The 20,202-nt window shown below is 31.3% G+C and overlaps 1 protein-coding gene across 1 annotated transcript; it reads right to left on the bottom strand.

Annotated features, from left to right (window-relative positions):
• Window positions 1-12,321: 12,321 nt before the first annotated feature.
• Window positions 12,322-12,702, bottom strand: LOC112019084 (uncharacterized). Its single transcript, XM_024051611.2, has one exon. It carries the CDS (start codon window positions 12,700-12,702, stop codon window positions 12,322-12,324), a length of 381 nt encoding a protein of 126 aa, XP_023907379.1.
• Window positions 12,703-20,202: the final 7,500 nt, after the last annotated feature.

Below are 20,202 nucleotides of genomic sequence, written 5' to 3'. Positions count from 1 at the left end.
ATGGCTTTGGCGCCATAATAATTAATTTTTATTATTAGGTCAATTCCAAGTCTACTCTACTCACTTACCCAATATTTCTCTCTTCATCCAAAGTCCAAATTGGCCATAAATTTTACTAGTTGGCAAATTACTTTTTTAAACTTTTTTTTTTCATTGTTGTGACATATTAAACCCTAAATTTTATAAATAAACAACTCAAGTAGTTTAAGATGAATATAAATTGAATCTTGTAGTTTTACTAACAAGGTACAGTTTATGGATACTATAAAATCTCATAACATTTATATAACATACTTATTTTGAGTTGTGAATTGTGATAGATCACAATGTAATCTTTTTATTTTATTTTGACATGTCATGGATTGACACCTTAGCTTTTGAAGTTTTGTTAGAAAAATCTTATACTAATTCCAATTAAAAATCATATCAATTTAAATTTTAAACATTTCAAGTTTGATTAATGGCTCAAATTGATATGATTTTTAAAAGTTCAATTCGACATGAAACTAAATAAACTATAGGATTAATTTATTAGGATTAACTTATTATAGCCTTAAACTTTAGGGTTTAAAATATAATGTCCACCATTTTCTTTACTTTTTTGAGGTTATTATAATTGTTTTTATTCTTTACTTTTATATATATAATTTCAATATATGACATCTGTTTTATAAATAATTAGTTTTTATTTTTTGAATTATTGATTTCATCTTAAATGGAAAATTATGATTTTGTTGATGAATAATGGAAAAGTATGATTGTGCAATTATTAGGATTGATAATTGATAGTAATAAACATATCTTTGTCATTATTGTTGAGTCAGAATTTACCATGTACACTTATAATAAGAGAGGAGAGATGCAATTTGTTCATAAAGGTAGTAGGGATAAAAAAAATATTACAGTTTTTTATTATTATTATTATTTAACATCCACTTTTTTTAGGGGAAAAAAAGAAGATTCTAACATTGGGAATATGGATGCACCGAAACAACTTTTATTTTTTTTAATTTCCTTTCAATGCCGAGTAAAAATTAAAAAAGTAATATTAGATTTGCATTTATAGTTGGATTTTGTAAGTTCTAATCATTTTCATTTTGTACCACGGGTATATCCTTGTGATACAAAAAATCACATTTAGTTCTAGGCTTAGTTTCTTCTCAAAAAAAAAAAAAAAGTTCTAGGCATAGTTATGTGCACGTACAATCCTAATTAATACACCATATCATTTAATTAAAAATGTTTTTGAAGGAAGGTGAAATGCAAATTATCTGAGATAATCATGTCATATATAAATAAATAAATGGAATAATTACACATAACCCATCTGTGGTTTGGGCGAAAATTACGTTGCCTACCCGTGATTTGAAAAGTGTCACTTAACTCACCTGAGGTATGTTCCGTTTGTTTTTCCGTAACCCACCTTTGTTAAAATTAGGGGTAAATAGGTATTCTTGCACAAATTTTATGTCTCTCATTCCAAAACAAAAAATAACACAAAAATGCAAGAAAAACAAGATCAAAAAGTGATATTTGTCTCTCTCTAATTTTGAACATGAAGAACATACCCAACCCCGTTCCACTACCAAACCCATTAACTAGAAAAAAAAAAAAATCAAAAACAAAATCTAGCAACCCAGACCACAACCACGATCCACACATCAAAAACAAAATAAAAAACAAAACCCATTAAACCACGATCCACCCAAAGAGGGGAGGCATAGCAGCGAAATCCAGCAATCCAGCAACCCAGCTACCACAAAACCTAGACAAAATCCAGCCACACCACCATTGACCCGCAATCCACCACAAAACAAACCAAAATCCACTGCCACAAAACCACTGCCACGGCCAAAATCCACTGCCATCAAACCCACAAACCATTAAACCCGAAACCCACATTGAACATGGCGAAACCCACGGCTTAGGAGGAATATAGCAACCCAGCCACCACAAAACCCAGACAAAATCCAGCCACACCACCATTGACCCACAATCCACTACAAAACAAACCAAAATCCACTGCCACAAACCCACTACCACGACTAAAATCCACTGCCATCAAACCCACAAACCATTAAACCCGAAACCCACATTGAACATGGCAAAGTCCACGCTTGGGTTGGCGAGAGTGAGGAACTGGAGAGAGAGTGAGAGTCGGCGGCGAGTGGAGGAATACGTTTGGGTAGGGAGTTGGGCCGGTGAGGAGTGGAAGAAGATCGGTGAGCTAGGTCGGCAGAATGGGCTATGAAGATTGGCGAGTTAGGTCGGCGGAAGGGCTGGATCGGAGCTGGGGAGGCGAGCTGGGTCGACGGAAGGGCTAGATGGAGCTGGGGAGGCGAGCTGGGTTTATGGTGGATGGGCTTGTGCAAATCGGCGATGGAGGAAAAGAGAGAAACTCAGAGGGAAGATGGAGAAGAAAATGTGAGGAGAAAGACAGCTGGGATGAAATGAAAGAAAGAAAATGAAGAAAAAATAAGGAAAAAAAATTAGAGTAGTGTGAATGTGCGAATAAATTTTTTTGGTATATTCTTCAGGTTTAAAATTTGTGTGAATGGAGAGACAGAAAAATACCACTTTTTGATATTGTTTTTATTACATTTTGTGCTATTTTTTGTTTTGGAGGAGAGAGACATAAAATTTGTGCAAGAATACCTATTTACCCATAATTTTAAAGAGGTGGGTTACAAAAAACAAACAGAACATACCTCAGGTGGGTTAAGTGACACTTTTCAAAGAGGCAACGTGATTTTCGCCCAAACCATAAGTGGGTTATGTGTAATTATTCCTAAATAAATAAATAAAATTTAGATAATTGTGAAAAAGATCTCTTATGTACCATTAACATTCTTCCCTTTTTTGATGAATGCCACCAAAGTAATAACTAGTGTGAGATGCATAATGAAAATCCAATAGGTAGTCTTGTTTTTCTCTCAAGATAAAAAAAGGAGTGTAATGTAATGTGACACGAAGATTGAACAATTTTCAATTACCGGCCTTTAAAGTTTAAACATTTTTGCTTGTTTCCTAGCTGCCGTCCTAATAATAACGAAGAGTTAGATTTTGTGTCCTCAGACTCTCAGATCTGCTTGTTTTTTTCTTGCATTATTATTAAGTATAGAATATAGATATAGTACAAGAGCAAAAAGCATCCGAGGGACTCTCAACGTGGCACTCTTTCATGGTCTACACGTGGCAAATAATGCTTGTACATGTCAGCAAGCATCCCATGCATGTTAGCAAGGCGACGAAGTTTTCCCACATGGGGTGGCCTTTTATATATATATATATATATAGAGAGTATGGACTAACTTGTTTTGTGAGCCCAAATAATAGTATATAGTAATTAATTATGTTAGACTTTTACATTTATATAGGTTTAGATCTAGTCTAAATTAGTTTAATGAAATCTTTATTTTCTATACTTGTTAGGAAAGCTAGGCACTCAAGAAAGCCGTTAATATTTTTTTGCTGCAATTTGCTTAACGGCTATTAGTCCCCGACCTTTTTGATCTATGATTTTAATTTAAAATACTTGAACTTCAGACAATTTTTTTCCCCTAGTAATAAGTGTAAAGTGAGGACGTTATTGAATATCCATATTCTTTCCGTTAGGAAAATCAAATAATGCCCTTAAACTACAAAATTCTTAACACTTGTCCCATGCAAACTAAAAAACTTTTCCCTTTTTGAAACAAAACAACAGATACATACCAATAATTTTAGTGACAAAAATTTTATAATTTTTTTTCATTAGAGTTTGTATTATGATTAGAGTATACTAAAAATGATTTCATTGATATTGATTGACAATCATAATATGTAATCTCAATAAATTCTGGAAAGAAATTGTAAAAATGTTTGTGTAAAATCCATAAATACTGTCAGTGCAGCAAGGATTTGGGCAACCACATTGATAGACAGATAGAGATACGTGGGTCATAGAAGAAATGGTGGGTATTTGATGAGATCCAAAGAATCTGTAAGGTGCAATGAGCACATGTGGGTCCAATACATAATGCATGGTCCTTAATTAATTAATGTGTGTGAGCGATTTACTACCACTAACACGGTTTTTGATTTTTCAAAAAAAAAAAAAAAAAAGGGTTTTTGATTCTTCAAAAAAAAAAACAAAAAATCACGGTTTTTGAAAAACTAAAACAGCAATCCTTTTTATTGTAATCATTGTTGTTTTTTTGCTTGGTAATCCTTTTTAACTACGTGATGATGGAGACTTGCACGATTGTTGGTAGCCAATTTTCTACTTTAAAATTTTGGTACTGAATTTTAGGTTCATTACATCAGTCAGCTTGATTTTGCTTTATATAAGATAAATTACGAGATTCCGGCCTTTTTGCCTCTATTAAACAAAATATTTGACAATATGTTTATGTTTCTAAATTATATAAGTTTGTGTCCTTATTTTGTTCATGTTTCCAAATTAAAGAGGTTTGTATCCTTATTTTGAAACTCGATTTTAATAAAATCGAGTTTAATAAATCGATTTTAATAAAATCGAGTTTCAATGAAAATCTCGATTGCATGGAACTCGAGTTATGCCAAATGAATAATTAAAAAAAAAAAAACCTTGCATGGAACTCAAGTTGCACTTAAAATGCCACTATAGCACTAAAAAAACGCCACTATAGGTATGGAACTCGAGTTCCATACAAATATATATATATATAATATTAAAGTTTCATTTGCCATAACTCGATTTTAAATTAATCGAGTTTCAAAACAGAGGTACGAACCTATATAGTTTGGAAACAGGGGTATATTGTCAAATATTTTGCTCAATAGGGGCAAAAGGCTAGAATCCCTAGATAAATTATCACATACATGTGTAAATGCACGTACACATATATAAACATTAATATTTTGATACTAGTGTTGGTTATAATTTATAAAATATACATATTGTATATAAAATTAACAATTTTCACTAAGGTTGTGCATGGGTCGGATTAAAGAAATTTTTTGACCCCAACCCACCATGGTAGGTAAAAAAAATTCAATCTAACCCAACCCAATCCACATGAGTTGGGTTGGGTCGAGTTGAATCCATGGGTTTGACAATTTTTTTTTATTACTATTATTATTAAATTGAGCCAAAAAAAAAAATCACTCATACCACTTGAACTGATAAATAAAATATATATTAATATATGAACTAATATTCCAAACTCAGTTATACATTAATATTGGCTTTTATATAGGATAAGAGGAAGAGCTGGTTATTTAAAAATATTTATTAATTATAAAATATATTTTAAATATATATTATATATATGGGTGAGTCAGGTCAAGTTTGGCGGGTTTGAAATTTTATGACCCAAGTCCAACCCAACCGCTATCAAAAAAATTTGTAACCCAACCTAACTCACCAAGCCCTAAAAGCCGACCCAACCCTAAGGATTGAGTTGGGTTGGGTCGGTTTTGGCAGGTTGGTTTCACACCCTTAACTTTCACATATGTATCTTCGCAAGATAATTTTTAGGGGAACTTATCATCTTTTAAGCTCCAATGAGTATACAAAAGTTGTCTAATTTGATATTAAACATATAAAAAAATGAATTTGTGAAAACAAAAACTATCTTGTTTCTATAATTACTAGATCGATTGACAAATTCTATTAGTTTTTATAAGTATCATTGGACTAACTCAAACATTTGGGGAGGTCAAATTTTATTTTTGTAGCTAAATATTTAAAAATTTTAATACTAACACATAATATAAAAGAATTTTTTAAATTTGGGGGGGGGGGCATATATATATATATATATATGATGCATCAAAGATATGTTTTACCATAAAGGACTTACATGGACTTGTGATATAGAGTAGTTTATATGAATCAGCTTGTGACCCACATATTAATAAATAAATTAAATTACGGTTTATTTATCCGCGAGAGAGAGAGAGAGAGAGATTACTTTAGGGTTTGCATGGTGAAGAAGATATTAGTTATTACATGCATAATGCATAATGATACGTTTGAAGGTTCATTGAGCGATTGACAAAGTCCATATATGATATCATAGCAATCTAAGTCCAAATGCATGCGCTTGCGTTAGGACTAGGAATTGAATGAAATAGTTGGTAATTGATGTGTCATGTGTGGTATGCATGTTAATTTCCAAGTGATATATATAGTGCCCACGTTCAGTGGCGATGGACTTGCTAATGCTTGTCCATGATCAACATCAAGAAATTATTGGTTTATCTTTATCATGGGCAGGCACGTACGTTGACCATATACTATCATGAATAAGAATAATAAAAAGCTTATATATAAGAAAATTATTTATGGATTTTCTTAACATATGCCCTGGTTAAGAGCATTTCGAATTTGTTTGTGCAAAAATAAATGCATTTTGTGTAACCAAAATTCCCTTTATGTATTTTACATNTTTTGACCCCAAAAAAAAAAAATCACTCATACCACTTGAACTGATAAATAAAATATATATTAATATATGAACTAATATTCCAAACTCAGTTATACATTAATATTGGCTTTTATATAGGATAAGAGGAAGAGCTGGTTATTTAAAAATATTTATTAATTATAAAATATATTTTAAATATATATTATATATATGGGTGAGTCAGGTCAAGTTTGGCGGGTTTGAAATTTTATGACCCAAGTCCAACCCAACCGCTATCAAAAAAATTTGTAACCCAACCTAACTCACCAAGCCCTAAAAGCCGACCCAACCCTAAGGATTGAGTTGGGTTGGGTCGGTTTTGGCAGGTTGGTTCACACCCTTAACTTTCACATATGTATCTTCGCAAGATAATTTTTAGGGGAACTATCATCTTTTAAGCTCCAATGAGTATACAAAAGTTGTCTAATTTGATATTAAACATATAAAAAAATGAATTTGTGAAAACAAAAACTATCTTGTTTCTATAATTACTAGATCGATTGACAAATTCTATTAGTTTTTATAAGATCATTGGACTAACTCAAACATTTGGGGGAGTCAAATTTTATTTTTGTAGCTAAATATTTAAAAATTTTAATACTAACACATAATATAAAAGAATTTTTTAAATTTGGGGGGGGGGCATATATTATATATATATATGATGCATCAAAGATATGTTTTACCATAAAGGACTTACATGGACTTGTGATATAGAGTAGTTTATATGAATCAGCTTGTGACCCACATATTAATAAATAAATTAAATTACGGTTTATTTATCCGCGAGAGAGAGAGAGAGAGAGATTACTTTAGGGTTTGCATGGTGAAGAAGATATTAGTTATTACATGCATAATGCATAATGATACGTTTGAAGGTTCATTGAGCGATTGACAAAGTCCATATATGATATCATAGCAATCTAAGTCCAAATGCATGCGCTTGCGTTAGGACTAGGAATTGAATGAAATAGTTGGTAATTGATGTGTCATGTGTGGTATGCATGTTAATTTCCAAGTGATATATATAGTGCCCACGTTCAGTGGCGATGGACTTGCTAATGCTTGTCCATGATCAACATCAAGAAATTATTGGTTTATCTTTATCATGGGCAGGCACGTACGTTGACCATATACTATCATGAATAAGAATAATAAAAAGCTTATATATAAGAAAAATTTTATGGATTTTCTTAACATATGCCCTGGTTAAGAGCATTTCGAATTTGTTTGTGCAAAAATAAATGCATTTTGTGTCACCAAAATTCACTTTATGTATTTTACATTACCACTTTATAATACACATTATATTATATTATTATTTTGTATTCCATTATATTAAAATAATATATTTTTTACCCACAATCCTACACAACGAAAAGGAGAGGGAAGGGAAAAGAGAGAAGAAAGAATATTAAAAAAAAAAAAAAAAAACGATCAATATGGTAAAAAATGATGCTATAGTATTATGCAAACATAAAATTTATTGTTGCAAGAATGCAAATTTAGATGCAAAATGTATCATCCAATGGAGCAGGTTGGTTTTTTTTTTTGGTGGCATTTGTGGTATGCATTTTGCATTCTCAAGGGTTTTTCATTACTCAATGTGAATGCTCTAAGAACATTCATTTAAGAAATACTTTTACATTTTTTTTTTTTGAAAAATGAAAAAAAAAAACAAATGATTTTTTTCAATTTTTTTTTTTATATATTTCCCATAAAAAATAGTATCAAAATTTTCGTAAAATGATTTTTTAAGAAATATAGGTGTGTTTGGATTCCAAGATTTGACTTTTGGATTTAAATTTGAGTAATTAAAATCCAAATACTTGTTTTAATAGTTTTAAAGGATCAAGGATTCGGATTTAACCAAATTCATGAAGGTTTTAATCCTTTAAAAGTCTTGAATTTGAAATGATATCTAAAATCAATAGATTTGAGATTTCAAATCTATTGATTTAAAATTCAAATCCAAATTAAATTCAAATTTTCAAACATAACCTAAAATAGCTACTAAGGGAAACCACTATCTATATACTGTACAAAGAGCATTATGGTTCAATAACATTATTTGTTTTCCCCAAATTTGAGAACATAGGATACAAATTCGTCTACCCAGCACTTACCAATGCCATAAACAAAAAGAATCCTATAACCTGTGGCAGTGGCACACATTAATGAGGTCACTAATTATATATGGTCGTCCATAAACTAAAGCCACACTAAAATTCCTATGTGAAACTTCTTCTTCCTTTTTTATGGACCTATGAAACTTCTTTTATTGTCCCTTTGTCGGAAACAATGAATGAGTACATGGTACATTACATACTCCACTTCTATCGACCCTTACAATGAGTTAAAACTTAAAAGGTCAAAATGGTGCCCCCACAATCACAAGTGCATGTCTGAAGTCCTTTATGGGGCTATTTATTTACCATTTTTAGCTATAATTCTTTATTTTATACTTTTACAATATTTGTGTTCTAAACCTATCTTAATTTTCACACCTTTCCTTGATGTTGCATGGAACATGAAATTTTTGTGCATGCATGTATATAAATATAGATATTTACTATGCGTGCTTGTATTGTATCGTGGTGTCCAAATTTTAGTCCATAATTTCGATCAAACTATATTAAATTTTGATCAACTTAAACAAATATCAAAATTTACAGACTTTTTTTTTTCTTTAAATGATAAACTCCAATCCTCACTACAAGAATTTTGGCCTTTAGTGACCAAATTACATTAATTATGTGGTCGGTAATAGGTTCTCGCTAATGCTAAGCTGAGATTTTTTTTTTTTTTTTTTTTTTTTTTCACTTTTGGAAAATGGTGGGAAATGTTTAGCAAAGACATTTTCCTTTGAGTTCTTAGGTTATTTATGACTAAATTTGTCATTATTAGCAATGACATTGTCGTTGTTGATAGTAACATAATTGTGATAACATTAATGTTGTCGCTAAAAACCTTTTTGTTACTAATTTTGCGCAACGATAGTTATTGATAACAAATATCGTTACAAATATTATTAGCAACAACATTCTCGTCGTTGATATTAACATAATCGTGATGACATTAATATCGTAACTAAAAACCTCTTTTGTTACTAATTTTGTGCAACAACAGTTAGCGACAATAAATGTTATCACAAATATTACTGGTGACGATATTTAAAGCATCAATTACGAGTTTTGGCCTATATAATTCTCATTATGTATGTTTAAGAATAATGACAAAGTTTGAACCTTAATTTATAATCAACTCAAAAAAAATTTCCCTAGAAAATTTATGATCCACAACATTTTCATATAATGAAATGTTGTGGTGGACTAACAATTTGGTTGTGAAAAAAATGTTATGGGAGTGGTTGTGTAGGTAAAACAACTTTTTTTTTTTTTGGTTTTTTTCTCTTGGCTATAGAACTCCTGTTTGTCTGATCATTGGTGGGAACTGAGTGAGATCTGTGAATACCATGAAGGACAATTACTTTAATTTTTCGCTTTCTTGTGAGTATCATAAATTCAACAAATACTAGAAAATGTTTTACCTAACCTTGCTGCCATGTGGTACCGGTGGACATGAACGCAGATGGATATAAATTAATAATGAGCCACGGAATTCATCACTGGGATATATCATATATATATATATATATATTAATCACATCAAGGCTGAGTCGATATGATGTTTACTTGAATCTAACATCATTATGAAAGGGATTGGGATTTAAGTCTGATCCCCCCCCCCCCCCCCCCCCCCCCCTTCTGCTGCTATTCTCGGTCCAAAATGTAAACAGCTTTCCCCCAAAAAAAAAAAAAAAAAAAAAAAAATGCTCTGATTATAGAGCAGCGCCACATGAAAATTGAAGAGGCTCTTGATGCTTGTAAAAAGTGACAAACCCTTTATATGTGAGGAGAAGAGAAATGGCTGAACTTAAATTCATAAAAAAAGAAAAAGAAAAAAAAAGGGAATTAAGGTTGCCTTCATGCATGCCTTCATATTAATTTTATGTTCAAAAGATTGCATGAAACTGTTTTTAATAAATTTTTGTTGCCTTATCATTTAACTGACCGTATAACTTGTGGCACCTATTGTAAAAAAATAAATAAATAAAATCAACAACAACAACTTGTGGCACCAAGTGAATTCTAGTTAACTCAACCGATGAAGTCTTAATAATTAAATAAAAAATTTATGATTCAATCCTTGCTTACACCAAAAATCAATTGATGTTTTGATCTGATAATAAAGAGCATAATTATCATAAACATATCATAGATTGAAATTCTATAAATGCCATCTAAATAATTATGATTCCACTATACACAATTAAACATGGCATGGCTGTCTTCTCAAAAAAAAGAAGAAGCATGGTTGAATAAGTTCTAGGAGTTTCAATTCATTTTTTATTTTTCACCTTTTTGTTTTCTTTTTGTGGTCAGGCTGGGTGTTTAATCATAGACTCTCAGACAGATAAATAGTTTATTTTGGGCCAGGTGCTATTATTTCTTATGGTCTGAAAAATATTGGGCTGAGAATAAATTTTACTTTATTGAGTGATATGGGAGATGGGCTAGGCCTGCTGTGTCATGGCCTTCTAGAGTCAACACCGAGTTTCCAATTTACAGGCCTTAGCATTCTGGGCCTAACTTCAAGCCCTTCGTCTCTGGACTCTACCACCAAAGATAAAAGAATGACAAACATAAACTAAAGCTAGTTTATTACAGCTACAAAACCAAACCAAGTGAGATAGGTTTGTTTTACACAAATTTGAAACAGAGTTTTTAAAGCCAAACCTGAAGGAATTCCCAGTCCGAGAAGAAAGTCCAAAGCACAGGTACAAATAAGCTTAAAAGAAATCACTTTTTATTCTTTAATGGAGATTGGCAAAATTTCCAGAGTACAAAAAACATTATAGTTCGAGAATTTTTTTTTTTTAATTTTTTTTATTCATAATAATAGTTATTACCGAGCTTAATTAAAATATGCATTTACTTATTTAGTGGGAGTTCTTGTAATAAAATGAAAAAAAAAGTTATATTGAAACCCACCACAACTCAAAATAAAAATATTGTAAAAATATTATAAGATTTTGTTGTATCCTTAAGTTTTTTTTATCCAATGGCTATCTTATCTCGTAGTTCTTCAGCCTAATCACTTCCAATGGACCCAAAAAAAACCCTTACCAGGTTTGACTTGTCTATGGGCTTATCGGGTTAAAATTGGGTAGCCCCATGCTTTTCTAGATTTCTCAAACACCCTTATTACCTTAACAGTTGGGATTTTCTGTTTTGAGGAATAAGTCATGGTGATTAGAGACCTTAGCTAATTTTTCTTTCTTCTAATAGCCGCGGTTTATTGGATTCCTAATAACTTTATAGCTTATTGTCATTGTCAACTGAATTTTTTTTTTTTTTTAAATTACGAGAAAAATCAATCACTGAGTCTTCTTAAAATTTTTAAGATTATTTATATTTGTGAATTATAAATCTAACGTTAATATCGAGTTCAAATGAAAGTGGCATTACTCCAATCACGGGAAAAAAAGAAAAAGTGAAAAATGTAATGAAATTTTTTGTTTCACTAATATTGCTTTTTGTTTTTGAGAGAGAGAGAGAGAGAGAGACTCATTTGAACAAAAAACAAAACCTTAGGCTCTGCCTAGAAAGAGGTTTTTGGTATTCACAGACAACAATAAACAAAATCTACAGTAGAAACCTTCTAAGTCCTAACCCCATTCCCCTTCACTTCCTTTACAAAACAAGACCAAGTACATGACATTCCTGATTGACCAAAACATCCAAATATATAAGGAGGATTAGAGCAAGAAAGACTCATCATCACTACCATATATACATGCATATTCATCATCACCTACAGCCTCAGCTCAATTCACCTCAGGAATACTCTGCAGGGCAGGCCTCCAGGACCTTGGATGCGAATCAAATCGATCACTAACGTTAATCAACTGGGCCAAAACTTGTTGCACAGACAATTCTTTCAAGTCCACCTTGCCTAGCAACTCCTCCAGCTGTTTCTTCGTGATCTTGATCTTTACCTCTGTAGTAGTAGTAGTAGTAGTAGATGAAGACTTAGTAAAACTTCTCTCAGCTCCTCCAAGGAGACCCTTCTCTTCCATAATCATGGCCTTATTATTGTCCCCCATGTCACAATCTCTATCACTACCATAAAGCTCCTCCTTTTCTGGAGATCCCCAGTAGTCACCACCCCATTGCACAGAGGATTCATGCCTTATACAATTTCCCATTTTCTAAATTTTTATGTTTCCTGTATAGCTTTTTCTTTCTTTTTTGCTTTTGTGCTTGTAAAGAGAGAGAGAGAGAGAACAAGATTTTAAGACATAAACAAGTGTGGGCTATGTATATATAGCAATATAGAGAGAGTAATGGAAAAGGTTATGATAGAGAAATGGTATGGTAGGGTTAGGAGAAAAGATAAAATGTTGGAGAAAAGGTCATACCTAATTGTCGCCACGTAGGATGACATGTCCGACGTGGCATGTGATGGAGAGTTTTGACCTCATCAGGAGGATCATTTTAGGATTAGCTTCAACTCTGTGACGGCTTCCAACTTGGTAGCTAGTTTAGCTAAGGCTGTCGGTGAGCTCTCTATATGGTGGCTTGGCTTGGCTTTGCTTATAATAACTAATAAGAAGCCCTTTGAAATTTCAATCAAAACAATTTGGTTCAATATTCTTTTGTTGAATATGTTAGTTTAATATTTTGCTGTGTGAAAAGCATATAATCATATAATTGCAATGGTCAAGTTGGTCGAGGTTGCGTGTACTTTATACAATTATTTACGGAGTTGCTACTATAATGTATTTTTAGACAGTGAGAAAGTTATTCTAATATCACAAATAAACTCACAATTTTTGTCACAATTCTCCTACTTAGTAGATTGTGACTAGTTACACGTTATTTTTACATAAACTTATTATTTTTTCTTCACTAATTATAGACAACCACTTGAAAAATTGTGGTGAAAGTTGTGCATTATTTTGTGGAACTATTTTTTTTTTTGGGTAAAAGAGTAGATGTGAATCTAACTTTTGTTTTTATCCTAACCTTGTAGGTTTTAGTTCTACCATATTCAAAATCTATGAGCTCAACATTGTTCACCGAGCCATAAATCTTTATTGGAGAGATTGTAACAGAATTTTGGTTATATCTCTACTCAATATATTTTTTATTAAATTTAAATTTTGACAAATCTACAATTTGATAACATTTTATTTTTATATCCTTTATACTTGCAAATCTTCCAAAAAATCAAAGATCAATAGATATGTCATCAATTAAATATTTAAATTTAAAGTTTTGAGAAATGATATGCCGATAACATTTTCACAACAAATTCTAAATCATATGTTGTTATTAATTGTTATGGGTGGAAAAAAAAAAAGTAATTTAAGTTTTGGATTCAAATTATTCTATAACAACTTCATTCAAACTATGTAGATATTGTCGTCTTTGAAGCCATGTTAATTTTGTTTTGTGGGAGTTGTAGTCATTAGCTACAATTAAGTTATAACCAAACTTTATCCAACCTGTAATTATCATTAATTATACAATATTACTAATTACTCTATGTGGCTCATTATTTTGAATGAAACCGTGTGATCCAAATATTATAAGAGACATTTTTTTTTTTATTTTTATATAAGAATATAAGAGACGTATTAAGACACAAAGCATAACATTTTTTTATTTGAAAGTAAAAGCATAACATGTGCGGGATGATGCATAATGTGTCTTTAGACCGTACAGTTGATCAGTTAAATATTACTTTAATAATTGTATCATCATTTAGAGATCAACTTTAACAAGAATTCGGTATAAAAGTCTATATTTACCTCCTGTATAAAATAAGACCACATCAAAATTTTTCAACTTAGACAATAGAGATTGACAAATGTTATCACATTCAACCAATATATTTTGAATGTTAAAAAAAAAAAACGTATTTAAATTGAATAAAGAAAGTATCGAAGTTAAAAGTTGACGGAGATGATGCTAGACTCGCCGCAATTGAAGATGCTTGAGCAGTTGAGCTGAAAACTAAAAGCGTAGGAAATTAACACGAAATTCTCAACTTGTGAAGAACAAAAATTAGAGAAAATACACGTAAAAAAAAAACAATCACGTGCACAAGATAATATTTACGTGGTTTGGTAATTTGTTTGTGTCCATAGAGTTGCAGAAATTTCACTATTATCAGGGAAAAAAAAATACAAAGTGCAACTACATTTTTTTTTCTCTCTCAAAAACTACAACAATAAACCCTAGTTACCAAAATTGCGTTTTTTATATCTTGCGCACAAAATTCACAATGGTTTACAAAACGGGTCAAAAAATTTGGTCCAATCCTCCGCTCCATGGACTAAGCCTCAAAAAATCTCCAATTAAAAATTACGTAACATTATTCGGTTTAGGTCGGATCGTCAACCGGATTAAACATAACTAGGTTCTACAAAGTCCAACAAGAATTAGGAGGAGAAGATGGGCAACATGTACAACATGGGCAACAAGAACAAGAAGAACACCACAAACCAGCTCGCGAATGCAAAAAACGCTGTGAAATTAAGCAACAAAGCAATGGAAGTAGAAAATCGTCAGTGGTTTGTGGACATTGTTTTAATTAATGAACCAAAGCTTAGTAAAATGGCAATGGAGGCCCAAAACAATGACAAAGACATCCAAAGTCCAAACAATACCTTTCCACCAATTTCCAATAATCTCTGCTTCTTGGAGACTCCATCTTGTTGTTAGATGGGAAATCTATGATAGAATATCATGCATTCATTCAGTTTTGGGTAAATTTTAATTAAAAAAAAAAATCTACAAAAAGGTAATGCAAATTAGAACCTGAAGACTCCCCTTTTGGGTTCACTAACTAAGGATACGGTGGAGATTAAGTCCTTTTAAATCAACATGCTTATGATAAAGCTGAGCAAATCAAAACCTCGCCCTCTATCTCATGAGAATTAAACACAATTGAATTTATCTTCCCTACCTATAATTCATGACTACAGTCATGCTACTATTTTGTAAAGCAAATTTGATCTCATTTTAGTGTTAGATTCTTACATATGGTCTACAATAAAACTACAAGCAAGAGAAAATTATTATACACTCCCTCTCATAAAGAGGTGGGTCCCACCCCCCATGAGGCACACCCTTCTTTGAGAGAGCAGGAGCATACTTTCAAATTATATAATAGCAATATCAAACCAATGCCCTAATTAATTAGCTCAACTAGCACTTTTTTATATTTTTAACCAAGATATTTAAGACTCCTCTCCTAACTATTACATAACAATAATGATAAAAGAAGCTAAGTTCAAGACAAAAGTTCACAATATACTTAATTTGCCTATCATCAGACACCTGTACTCAATCTAGCTAACATTAATGGCCCATTGTTAGGTGAGTACTGTGAATTTTTGTTGTAGCCCTAGAACTCATGAATTAATTATGTTTCGTCTCAGCAATTAGAGAAGAATCAATTTGGACATGGACCCCGGATGCCGGATGTGCCAAATAATTGAGAGGCATCTTGAAATCGAACAGACGGCATGATCCGAACTTGAAGAGCAATAATTTAAATCCACTTCCAACCCCACCTTGAGATTCTTCACCAAAGTTCCCATGCCCTTGTCCTTATAAAAATAGCTGCTTATCTTTTCATCATCCAAGGCATCATCTCCATCAATTTTCCTCCTTAATATTTGAAAGGTTTTGGTAGGATTCTGACAGTAGTTTTTATTTTTTTCATTTGAAAAATGAAAAATCTAAAGTAACCTTATTTTATTAGAGAATATGAATGTAGGCTTTTAAATTATCAAATTCTTATTAAATTTAATCTCTACTATTTATTATATTATATTTTCGAGTTTTCATTACAAATGATATGCTTCTCTCCTAATAGATGAAATTAACAAATTCATATTGTTTAGGACAATGCACATTCAACCTTTAAAAAATATAAGAAATCAAAATATCAAGTTAGATTTCTCTTTTAGAGCATTCTTGTCCGTTGTCAAAACTTTCTGTTTATTTTACTATTAGAACTTATTTTTTATATTATTTTATAGTTTACACAATCATTTTTCAAAATATTCCACATCAAATTATTTATTTTACAATATATTTCATTAAAATACTATTTATATGTTTGGAGAGATGAGGTAGATAGAGAAGAAAGTGATGGGCAGAGAGAGCATATCTGGGATGAGAGAAAAAAGAATAAAATATAAAAAACAAATGAACAATAACCAAGGACAGAGCTAGGAAGGGGCCAAACGGATCCGGTCCCTCTAGGCTTATGGAAAAAAAATATATTTTGGGTATATTTTCAGCCAATTTTATTTATTTATTTTATATTTAAGCTCCTCTTATAAGTAACTTGCACCTCTCTTCTCCGAAATCATCAATCTAACCCATTCCAGTTCAACCCAAACTCATGTAATCCTCAGCCCAAAACATATGGATGCTTATTTGTTAATATTTTTATTTTATAAATATTATGTTCATAACATTTTCACAACAAATTTTAAGTGATAGGTTGTTATCAGCTGTTATTGGTGAGTAAAAAAAGTAATTTTAAATTAGAAACAATAACAATTAACCATTTAAAGATTTGTTATGAAAATATTATAACATTTTTTTTTTGGCTTATACTCCAACTCCCCTAGTCTGAAATTCTAGGTATATATATTTACACGGTTTTTGAAATTTAAAATGTGTGAAGTTGATACAATTTTTCTATTCTACAGCATGTGTGAATGCTCTTAGTTGTTGATTATTCCTCTTAAAAAGATAGAGAAAGCCACGAATATCTTTTTTGGTAAAGTAAAGCCATGCCCATGAATATCATGAAAGCCGAGCCATTTAAAATGAGAGCTAGACCTAAAGCAGGTGCGAGCTAGACTATAGTTTGTAGTTTCTACTAAGGTCAGGTGTGAAAAGAGTTAAAGAAGGAATCTTCAACATTAAAGTAAGTGTGAACGCATAATGGCGAAAGGAATCTTTTCATCTACGTGCCACCGCTCTTTCACGTGCGGTTGCCCACTTGATTTTGATGCGTGTAGTTACGCACTTTTCATCATAACGCCAATTATGAAAATCTTATCCATGATCAATGGAGCTTTGTTATAAAAAATAAAAAAATTAAAAATCAATGGAGCTATTATATTTTTAACTATACCTTTTTTTTTTTCTTTTTCTTTTTTTTTTAACTTAAAAAAAAAACTATGTCGGCATTACAAATCGGTGTTCCAAGTGTCTAATAGATGGTACACTTCCTCAAGTCATAATCTTAATTTATTTTTTTGTAATGGGAAAGAATCCGAACTTTATTCAATAGAAAAAGATGAAAGAAACATTATGAAGAAGAGTTTGTTCAATAAAACAAAGATTCTCTTCAACTCATGCATAATAATCAACAATGTAAAAAGTATGTTTAGTCAGTAAATGAGTGTGTTTATTGCCTTACCTACGAACATGCATATGAGAACTTAACTTGTTTACGTTCATGTGTTAAAGAAAGTACACTATTGATGATCAAGACAATTGAAGATAGGGTTGGGGCTTGCTTGGATATCAGGCTTGGAAAATGATCAGGGAGACTTCCTCCAAGACAAACTCTCTAATCCCCACCTCAAATCTTCCTTCAAGACAAACTCTCTAATCCCCACCTCAAATCTTCCTTCACATTACTCCTAGTATCTAAACTTCTAGGAATGTAATACTTGGCAAATAGATGCTTGAAAAGGTAACTATTCCTATATTTGGTTTGATTATAAATCTAATAAGAATAACGAGAAATATGAGATGCTTATGTTTGGTTTACTCCTAAGAATTTTATACAAAATTTTATTTTTCTCAAAATATCCTTTGATTAATTTGTATACACAATGTCAAGTGTTTTTTTTTTTAATCTTCCTCCAAATAAATTACGATAAACAAAATATAAACTATAATCATGAAAATTTCAATAAAACTATAGTATAATTTTTTTTTTTAAATGTCATGTATGATACAAAAATATTTATAATTATTATGTTTTTAAATTTATTTGAATTGGTTAAAGAGTGGGGATGTATGGGTAAAATTATCAATTTATAAAAAATAAACTTTTCCAAGCATGGAAATGTAAATGCCCAACTTTTTTCCGAAGAGAATCCATTTTCTTACAAAAAGGGTATTGAGTGGAAATCTAGATATTTTATTAATTTAAAAATTTACAAACTTATGACGTCACTTCAACATGATAATAAATAAGTATTTAAATTACCTTTTATGATTAGTGGCAAAACAGCTTGTAAGATCTATATTGTAATAAATTTATATATAGTATTCTTAGTATCACTCTTAAAGGTGTAATTAACTTTGGGATCTATCTCATATTAAAAACATATTAGGTATGGAAAATGGGTTTGAACGATAAAAGGTATTGTACACTTCCTCAAGTGGATTGAATCATAGTCTGACTTATACTCAAAACACATCATGGTTTTAGATAGTAAAAAACAATGTTATATATTAAGTCAATCCAGCATAATATCATCATCCCTGAAGGTTTAATTTCAAGATCTATCTCATATTATTAAGATCCTAACTAAAACGATTACAACCGAAATTTTTTAATCTCTCTCTCTCTAATAAAAATTTATATCGAAATGACAGATCAATAATCGAAAGGTCTTAACAAATAACAATAGGAGGACATCATACATTTCCTCAAGTGAATTGAATCATTGCATGACTTTAACATACTCAAAACAATTGTTTTAGATAGCAAAACACAAATGTTTTAAAGTCAAACCAACATCATGCCATCATCCTTTGAGGATTTACTCCAAGATCCATTTCATATCAAGATGGTAACTAAAGGATTAACAACAGTAATTATTTTAATGTATCTCTCTTTTTATTTTATTTTTTTTTCTTAATTTAGAAGTGGAGCAATGTGAATCAACATCAAATCATATCCATTCCAATTAATCATTACACGTACAGTTACTACTCAGTATAGTAAGTTTAGTAGTCTACTGATTGAATGACTAAATCAGGTGTATATGAATATTATTCACACATGTGAGTCAAAGTTTTACGTATCGCCGCTCTTAATTGATTTGATTATCAATGCGTGCTGTTAAATTATGACTTTGAATTTGCATACGTACCGTACGTAACCAAGCTTCATATCATAAAATTTAGAGTGGAAAACTAGAGAGCAATGCAACTGTGGCAGCTGACAGGAAAGAGGTGGTGTTCTTGACAAGTATATCTAAATTTCCTATTTATTTATGTATTAGCTCAAAAGGATAATTAAATTTTATATGAATGGTTGGCGAGTGAGTCAGTGATAGTGAGTCTAATTTGGCTCCTTTACCAACCAAAACATCACCTTTATGAACCGCTCCTCTCGTCCCCATATGGCTATATAAGCTACGATCCAAAAAAAAACCCTCAGAATAATTCACAAGGACTCTTCCACATCCTGCTCACGTGAGTATTTGGTCTTCAACACGTAAGCACACATCACTCTTCCACACCTACTCATTTGGTCATTCACTGGTCATCACTAATATACACGTGGGAGCTGACAACTTCAACGCATGGCTGATTGGCTCATTGCTGGGTTGGTTTCCTTTGATAAGCAATAATTTTGGTGGTGTTTTCATAGGTTCAATTTGGTGGGTCATAGTTGTGGGTTCGCGGCAATTCATGGAACTAAACTC

The sequence above is a fragment of the Quercus suber genome, unplaced genomic scaffold, assembly GCF_002906115.3.
Source record: "Quercus suber isolate HL8 unplaced genomic scaffold, Cork oak 2.0 scaffold_844, whole genome shotgun sequence".
NCBI lineage: Eukaryota > Viridiplantae > Streptophyta > Magnoliopsida > Fagales > Fagaceae > Quercus > Quercus suber.
The sequence above is the reverse complement of the archived record's forward strand: the minus strand, read 5'-3'. Positions and strand labels throughout refer to the sequence as shown.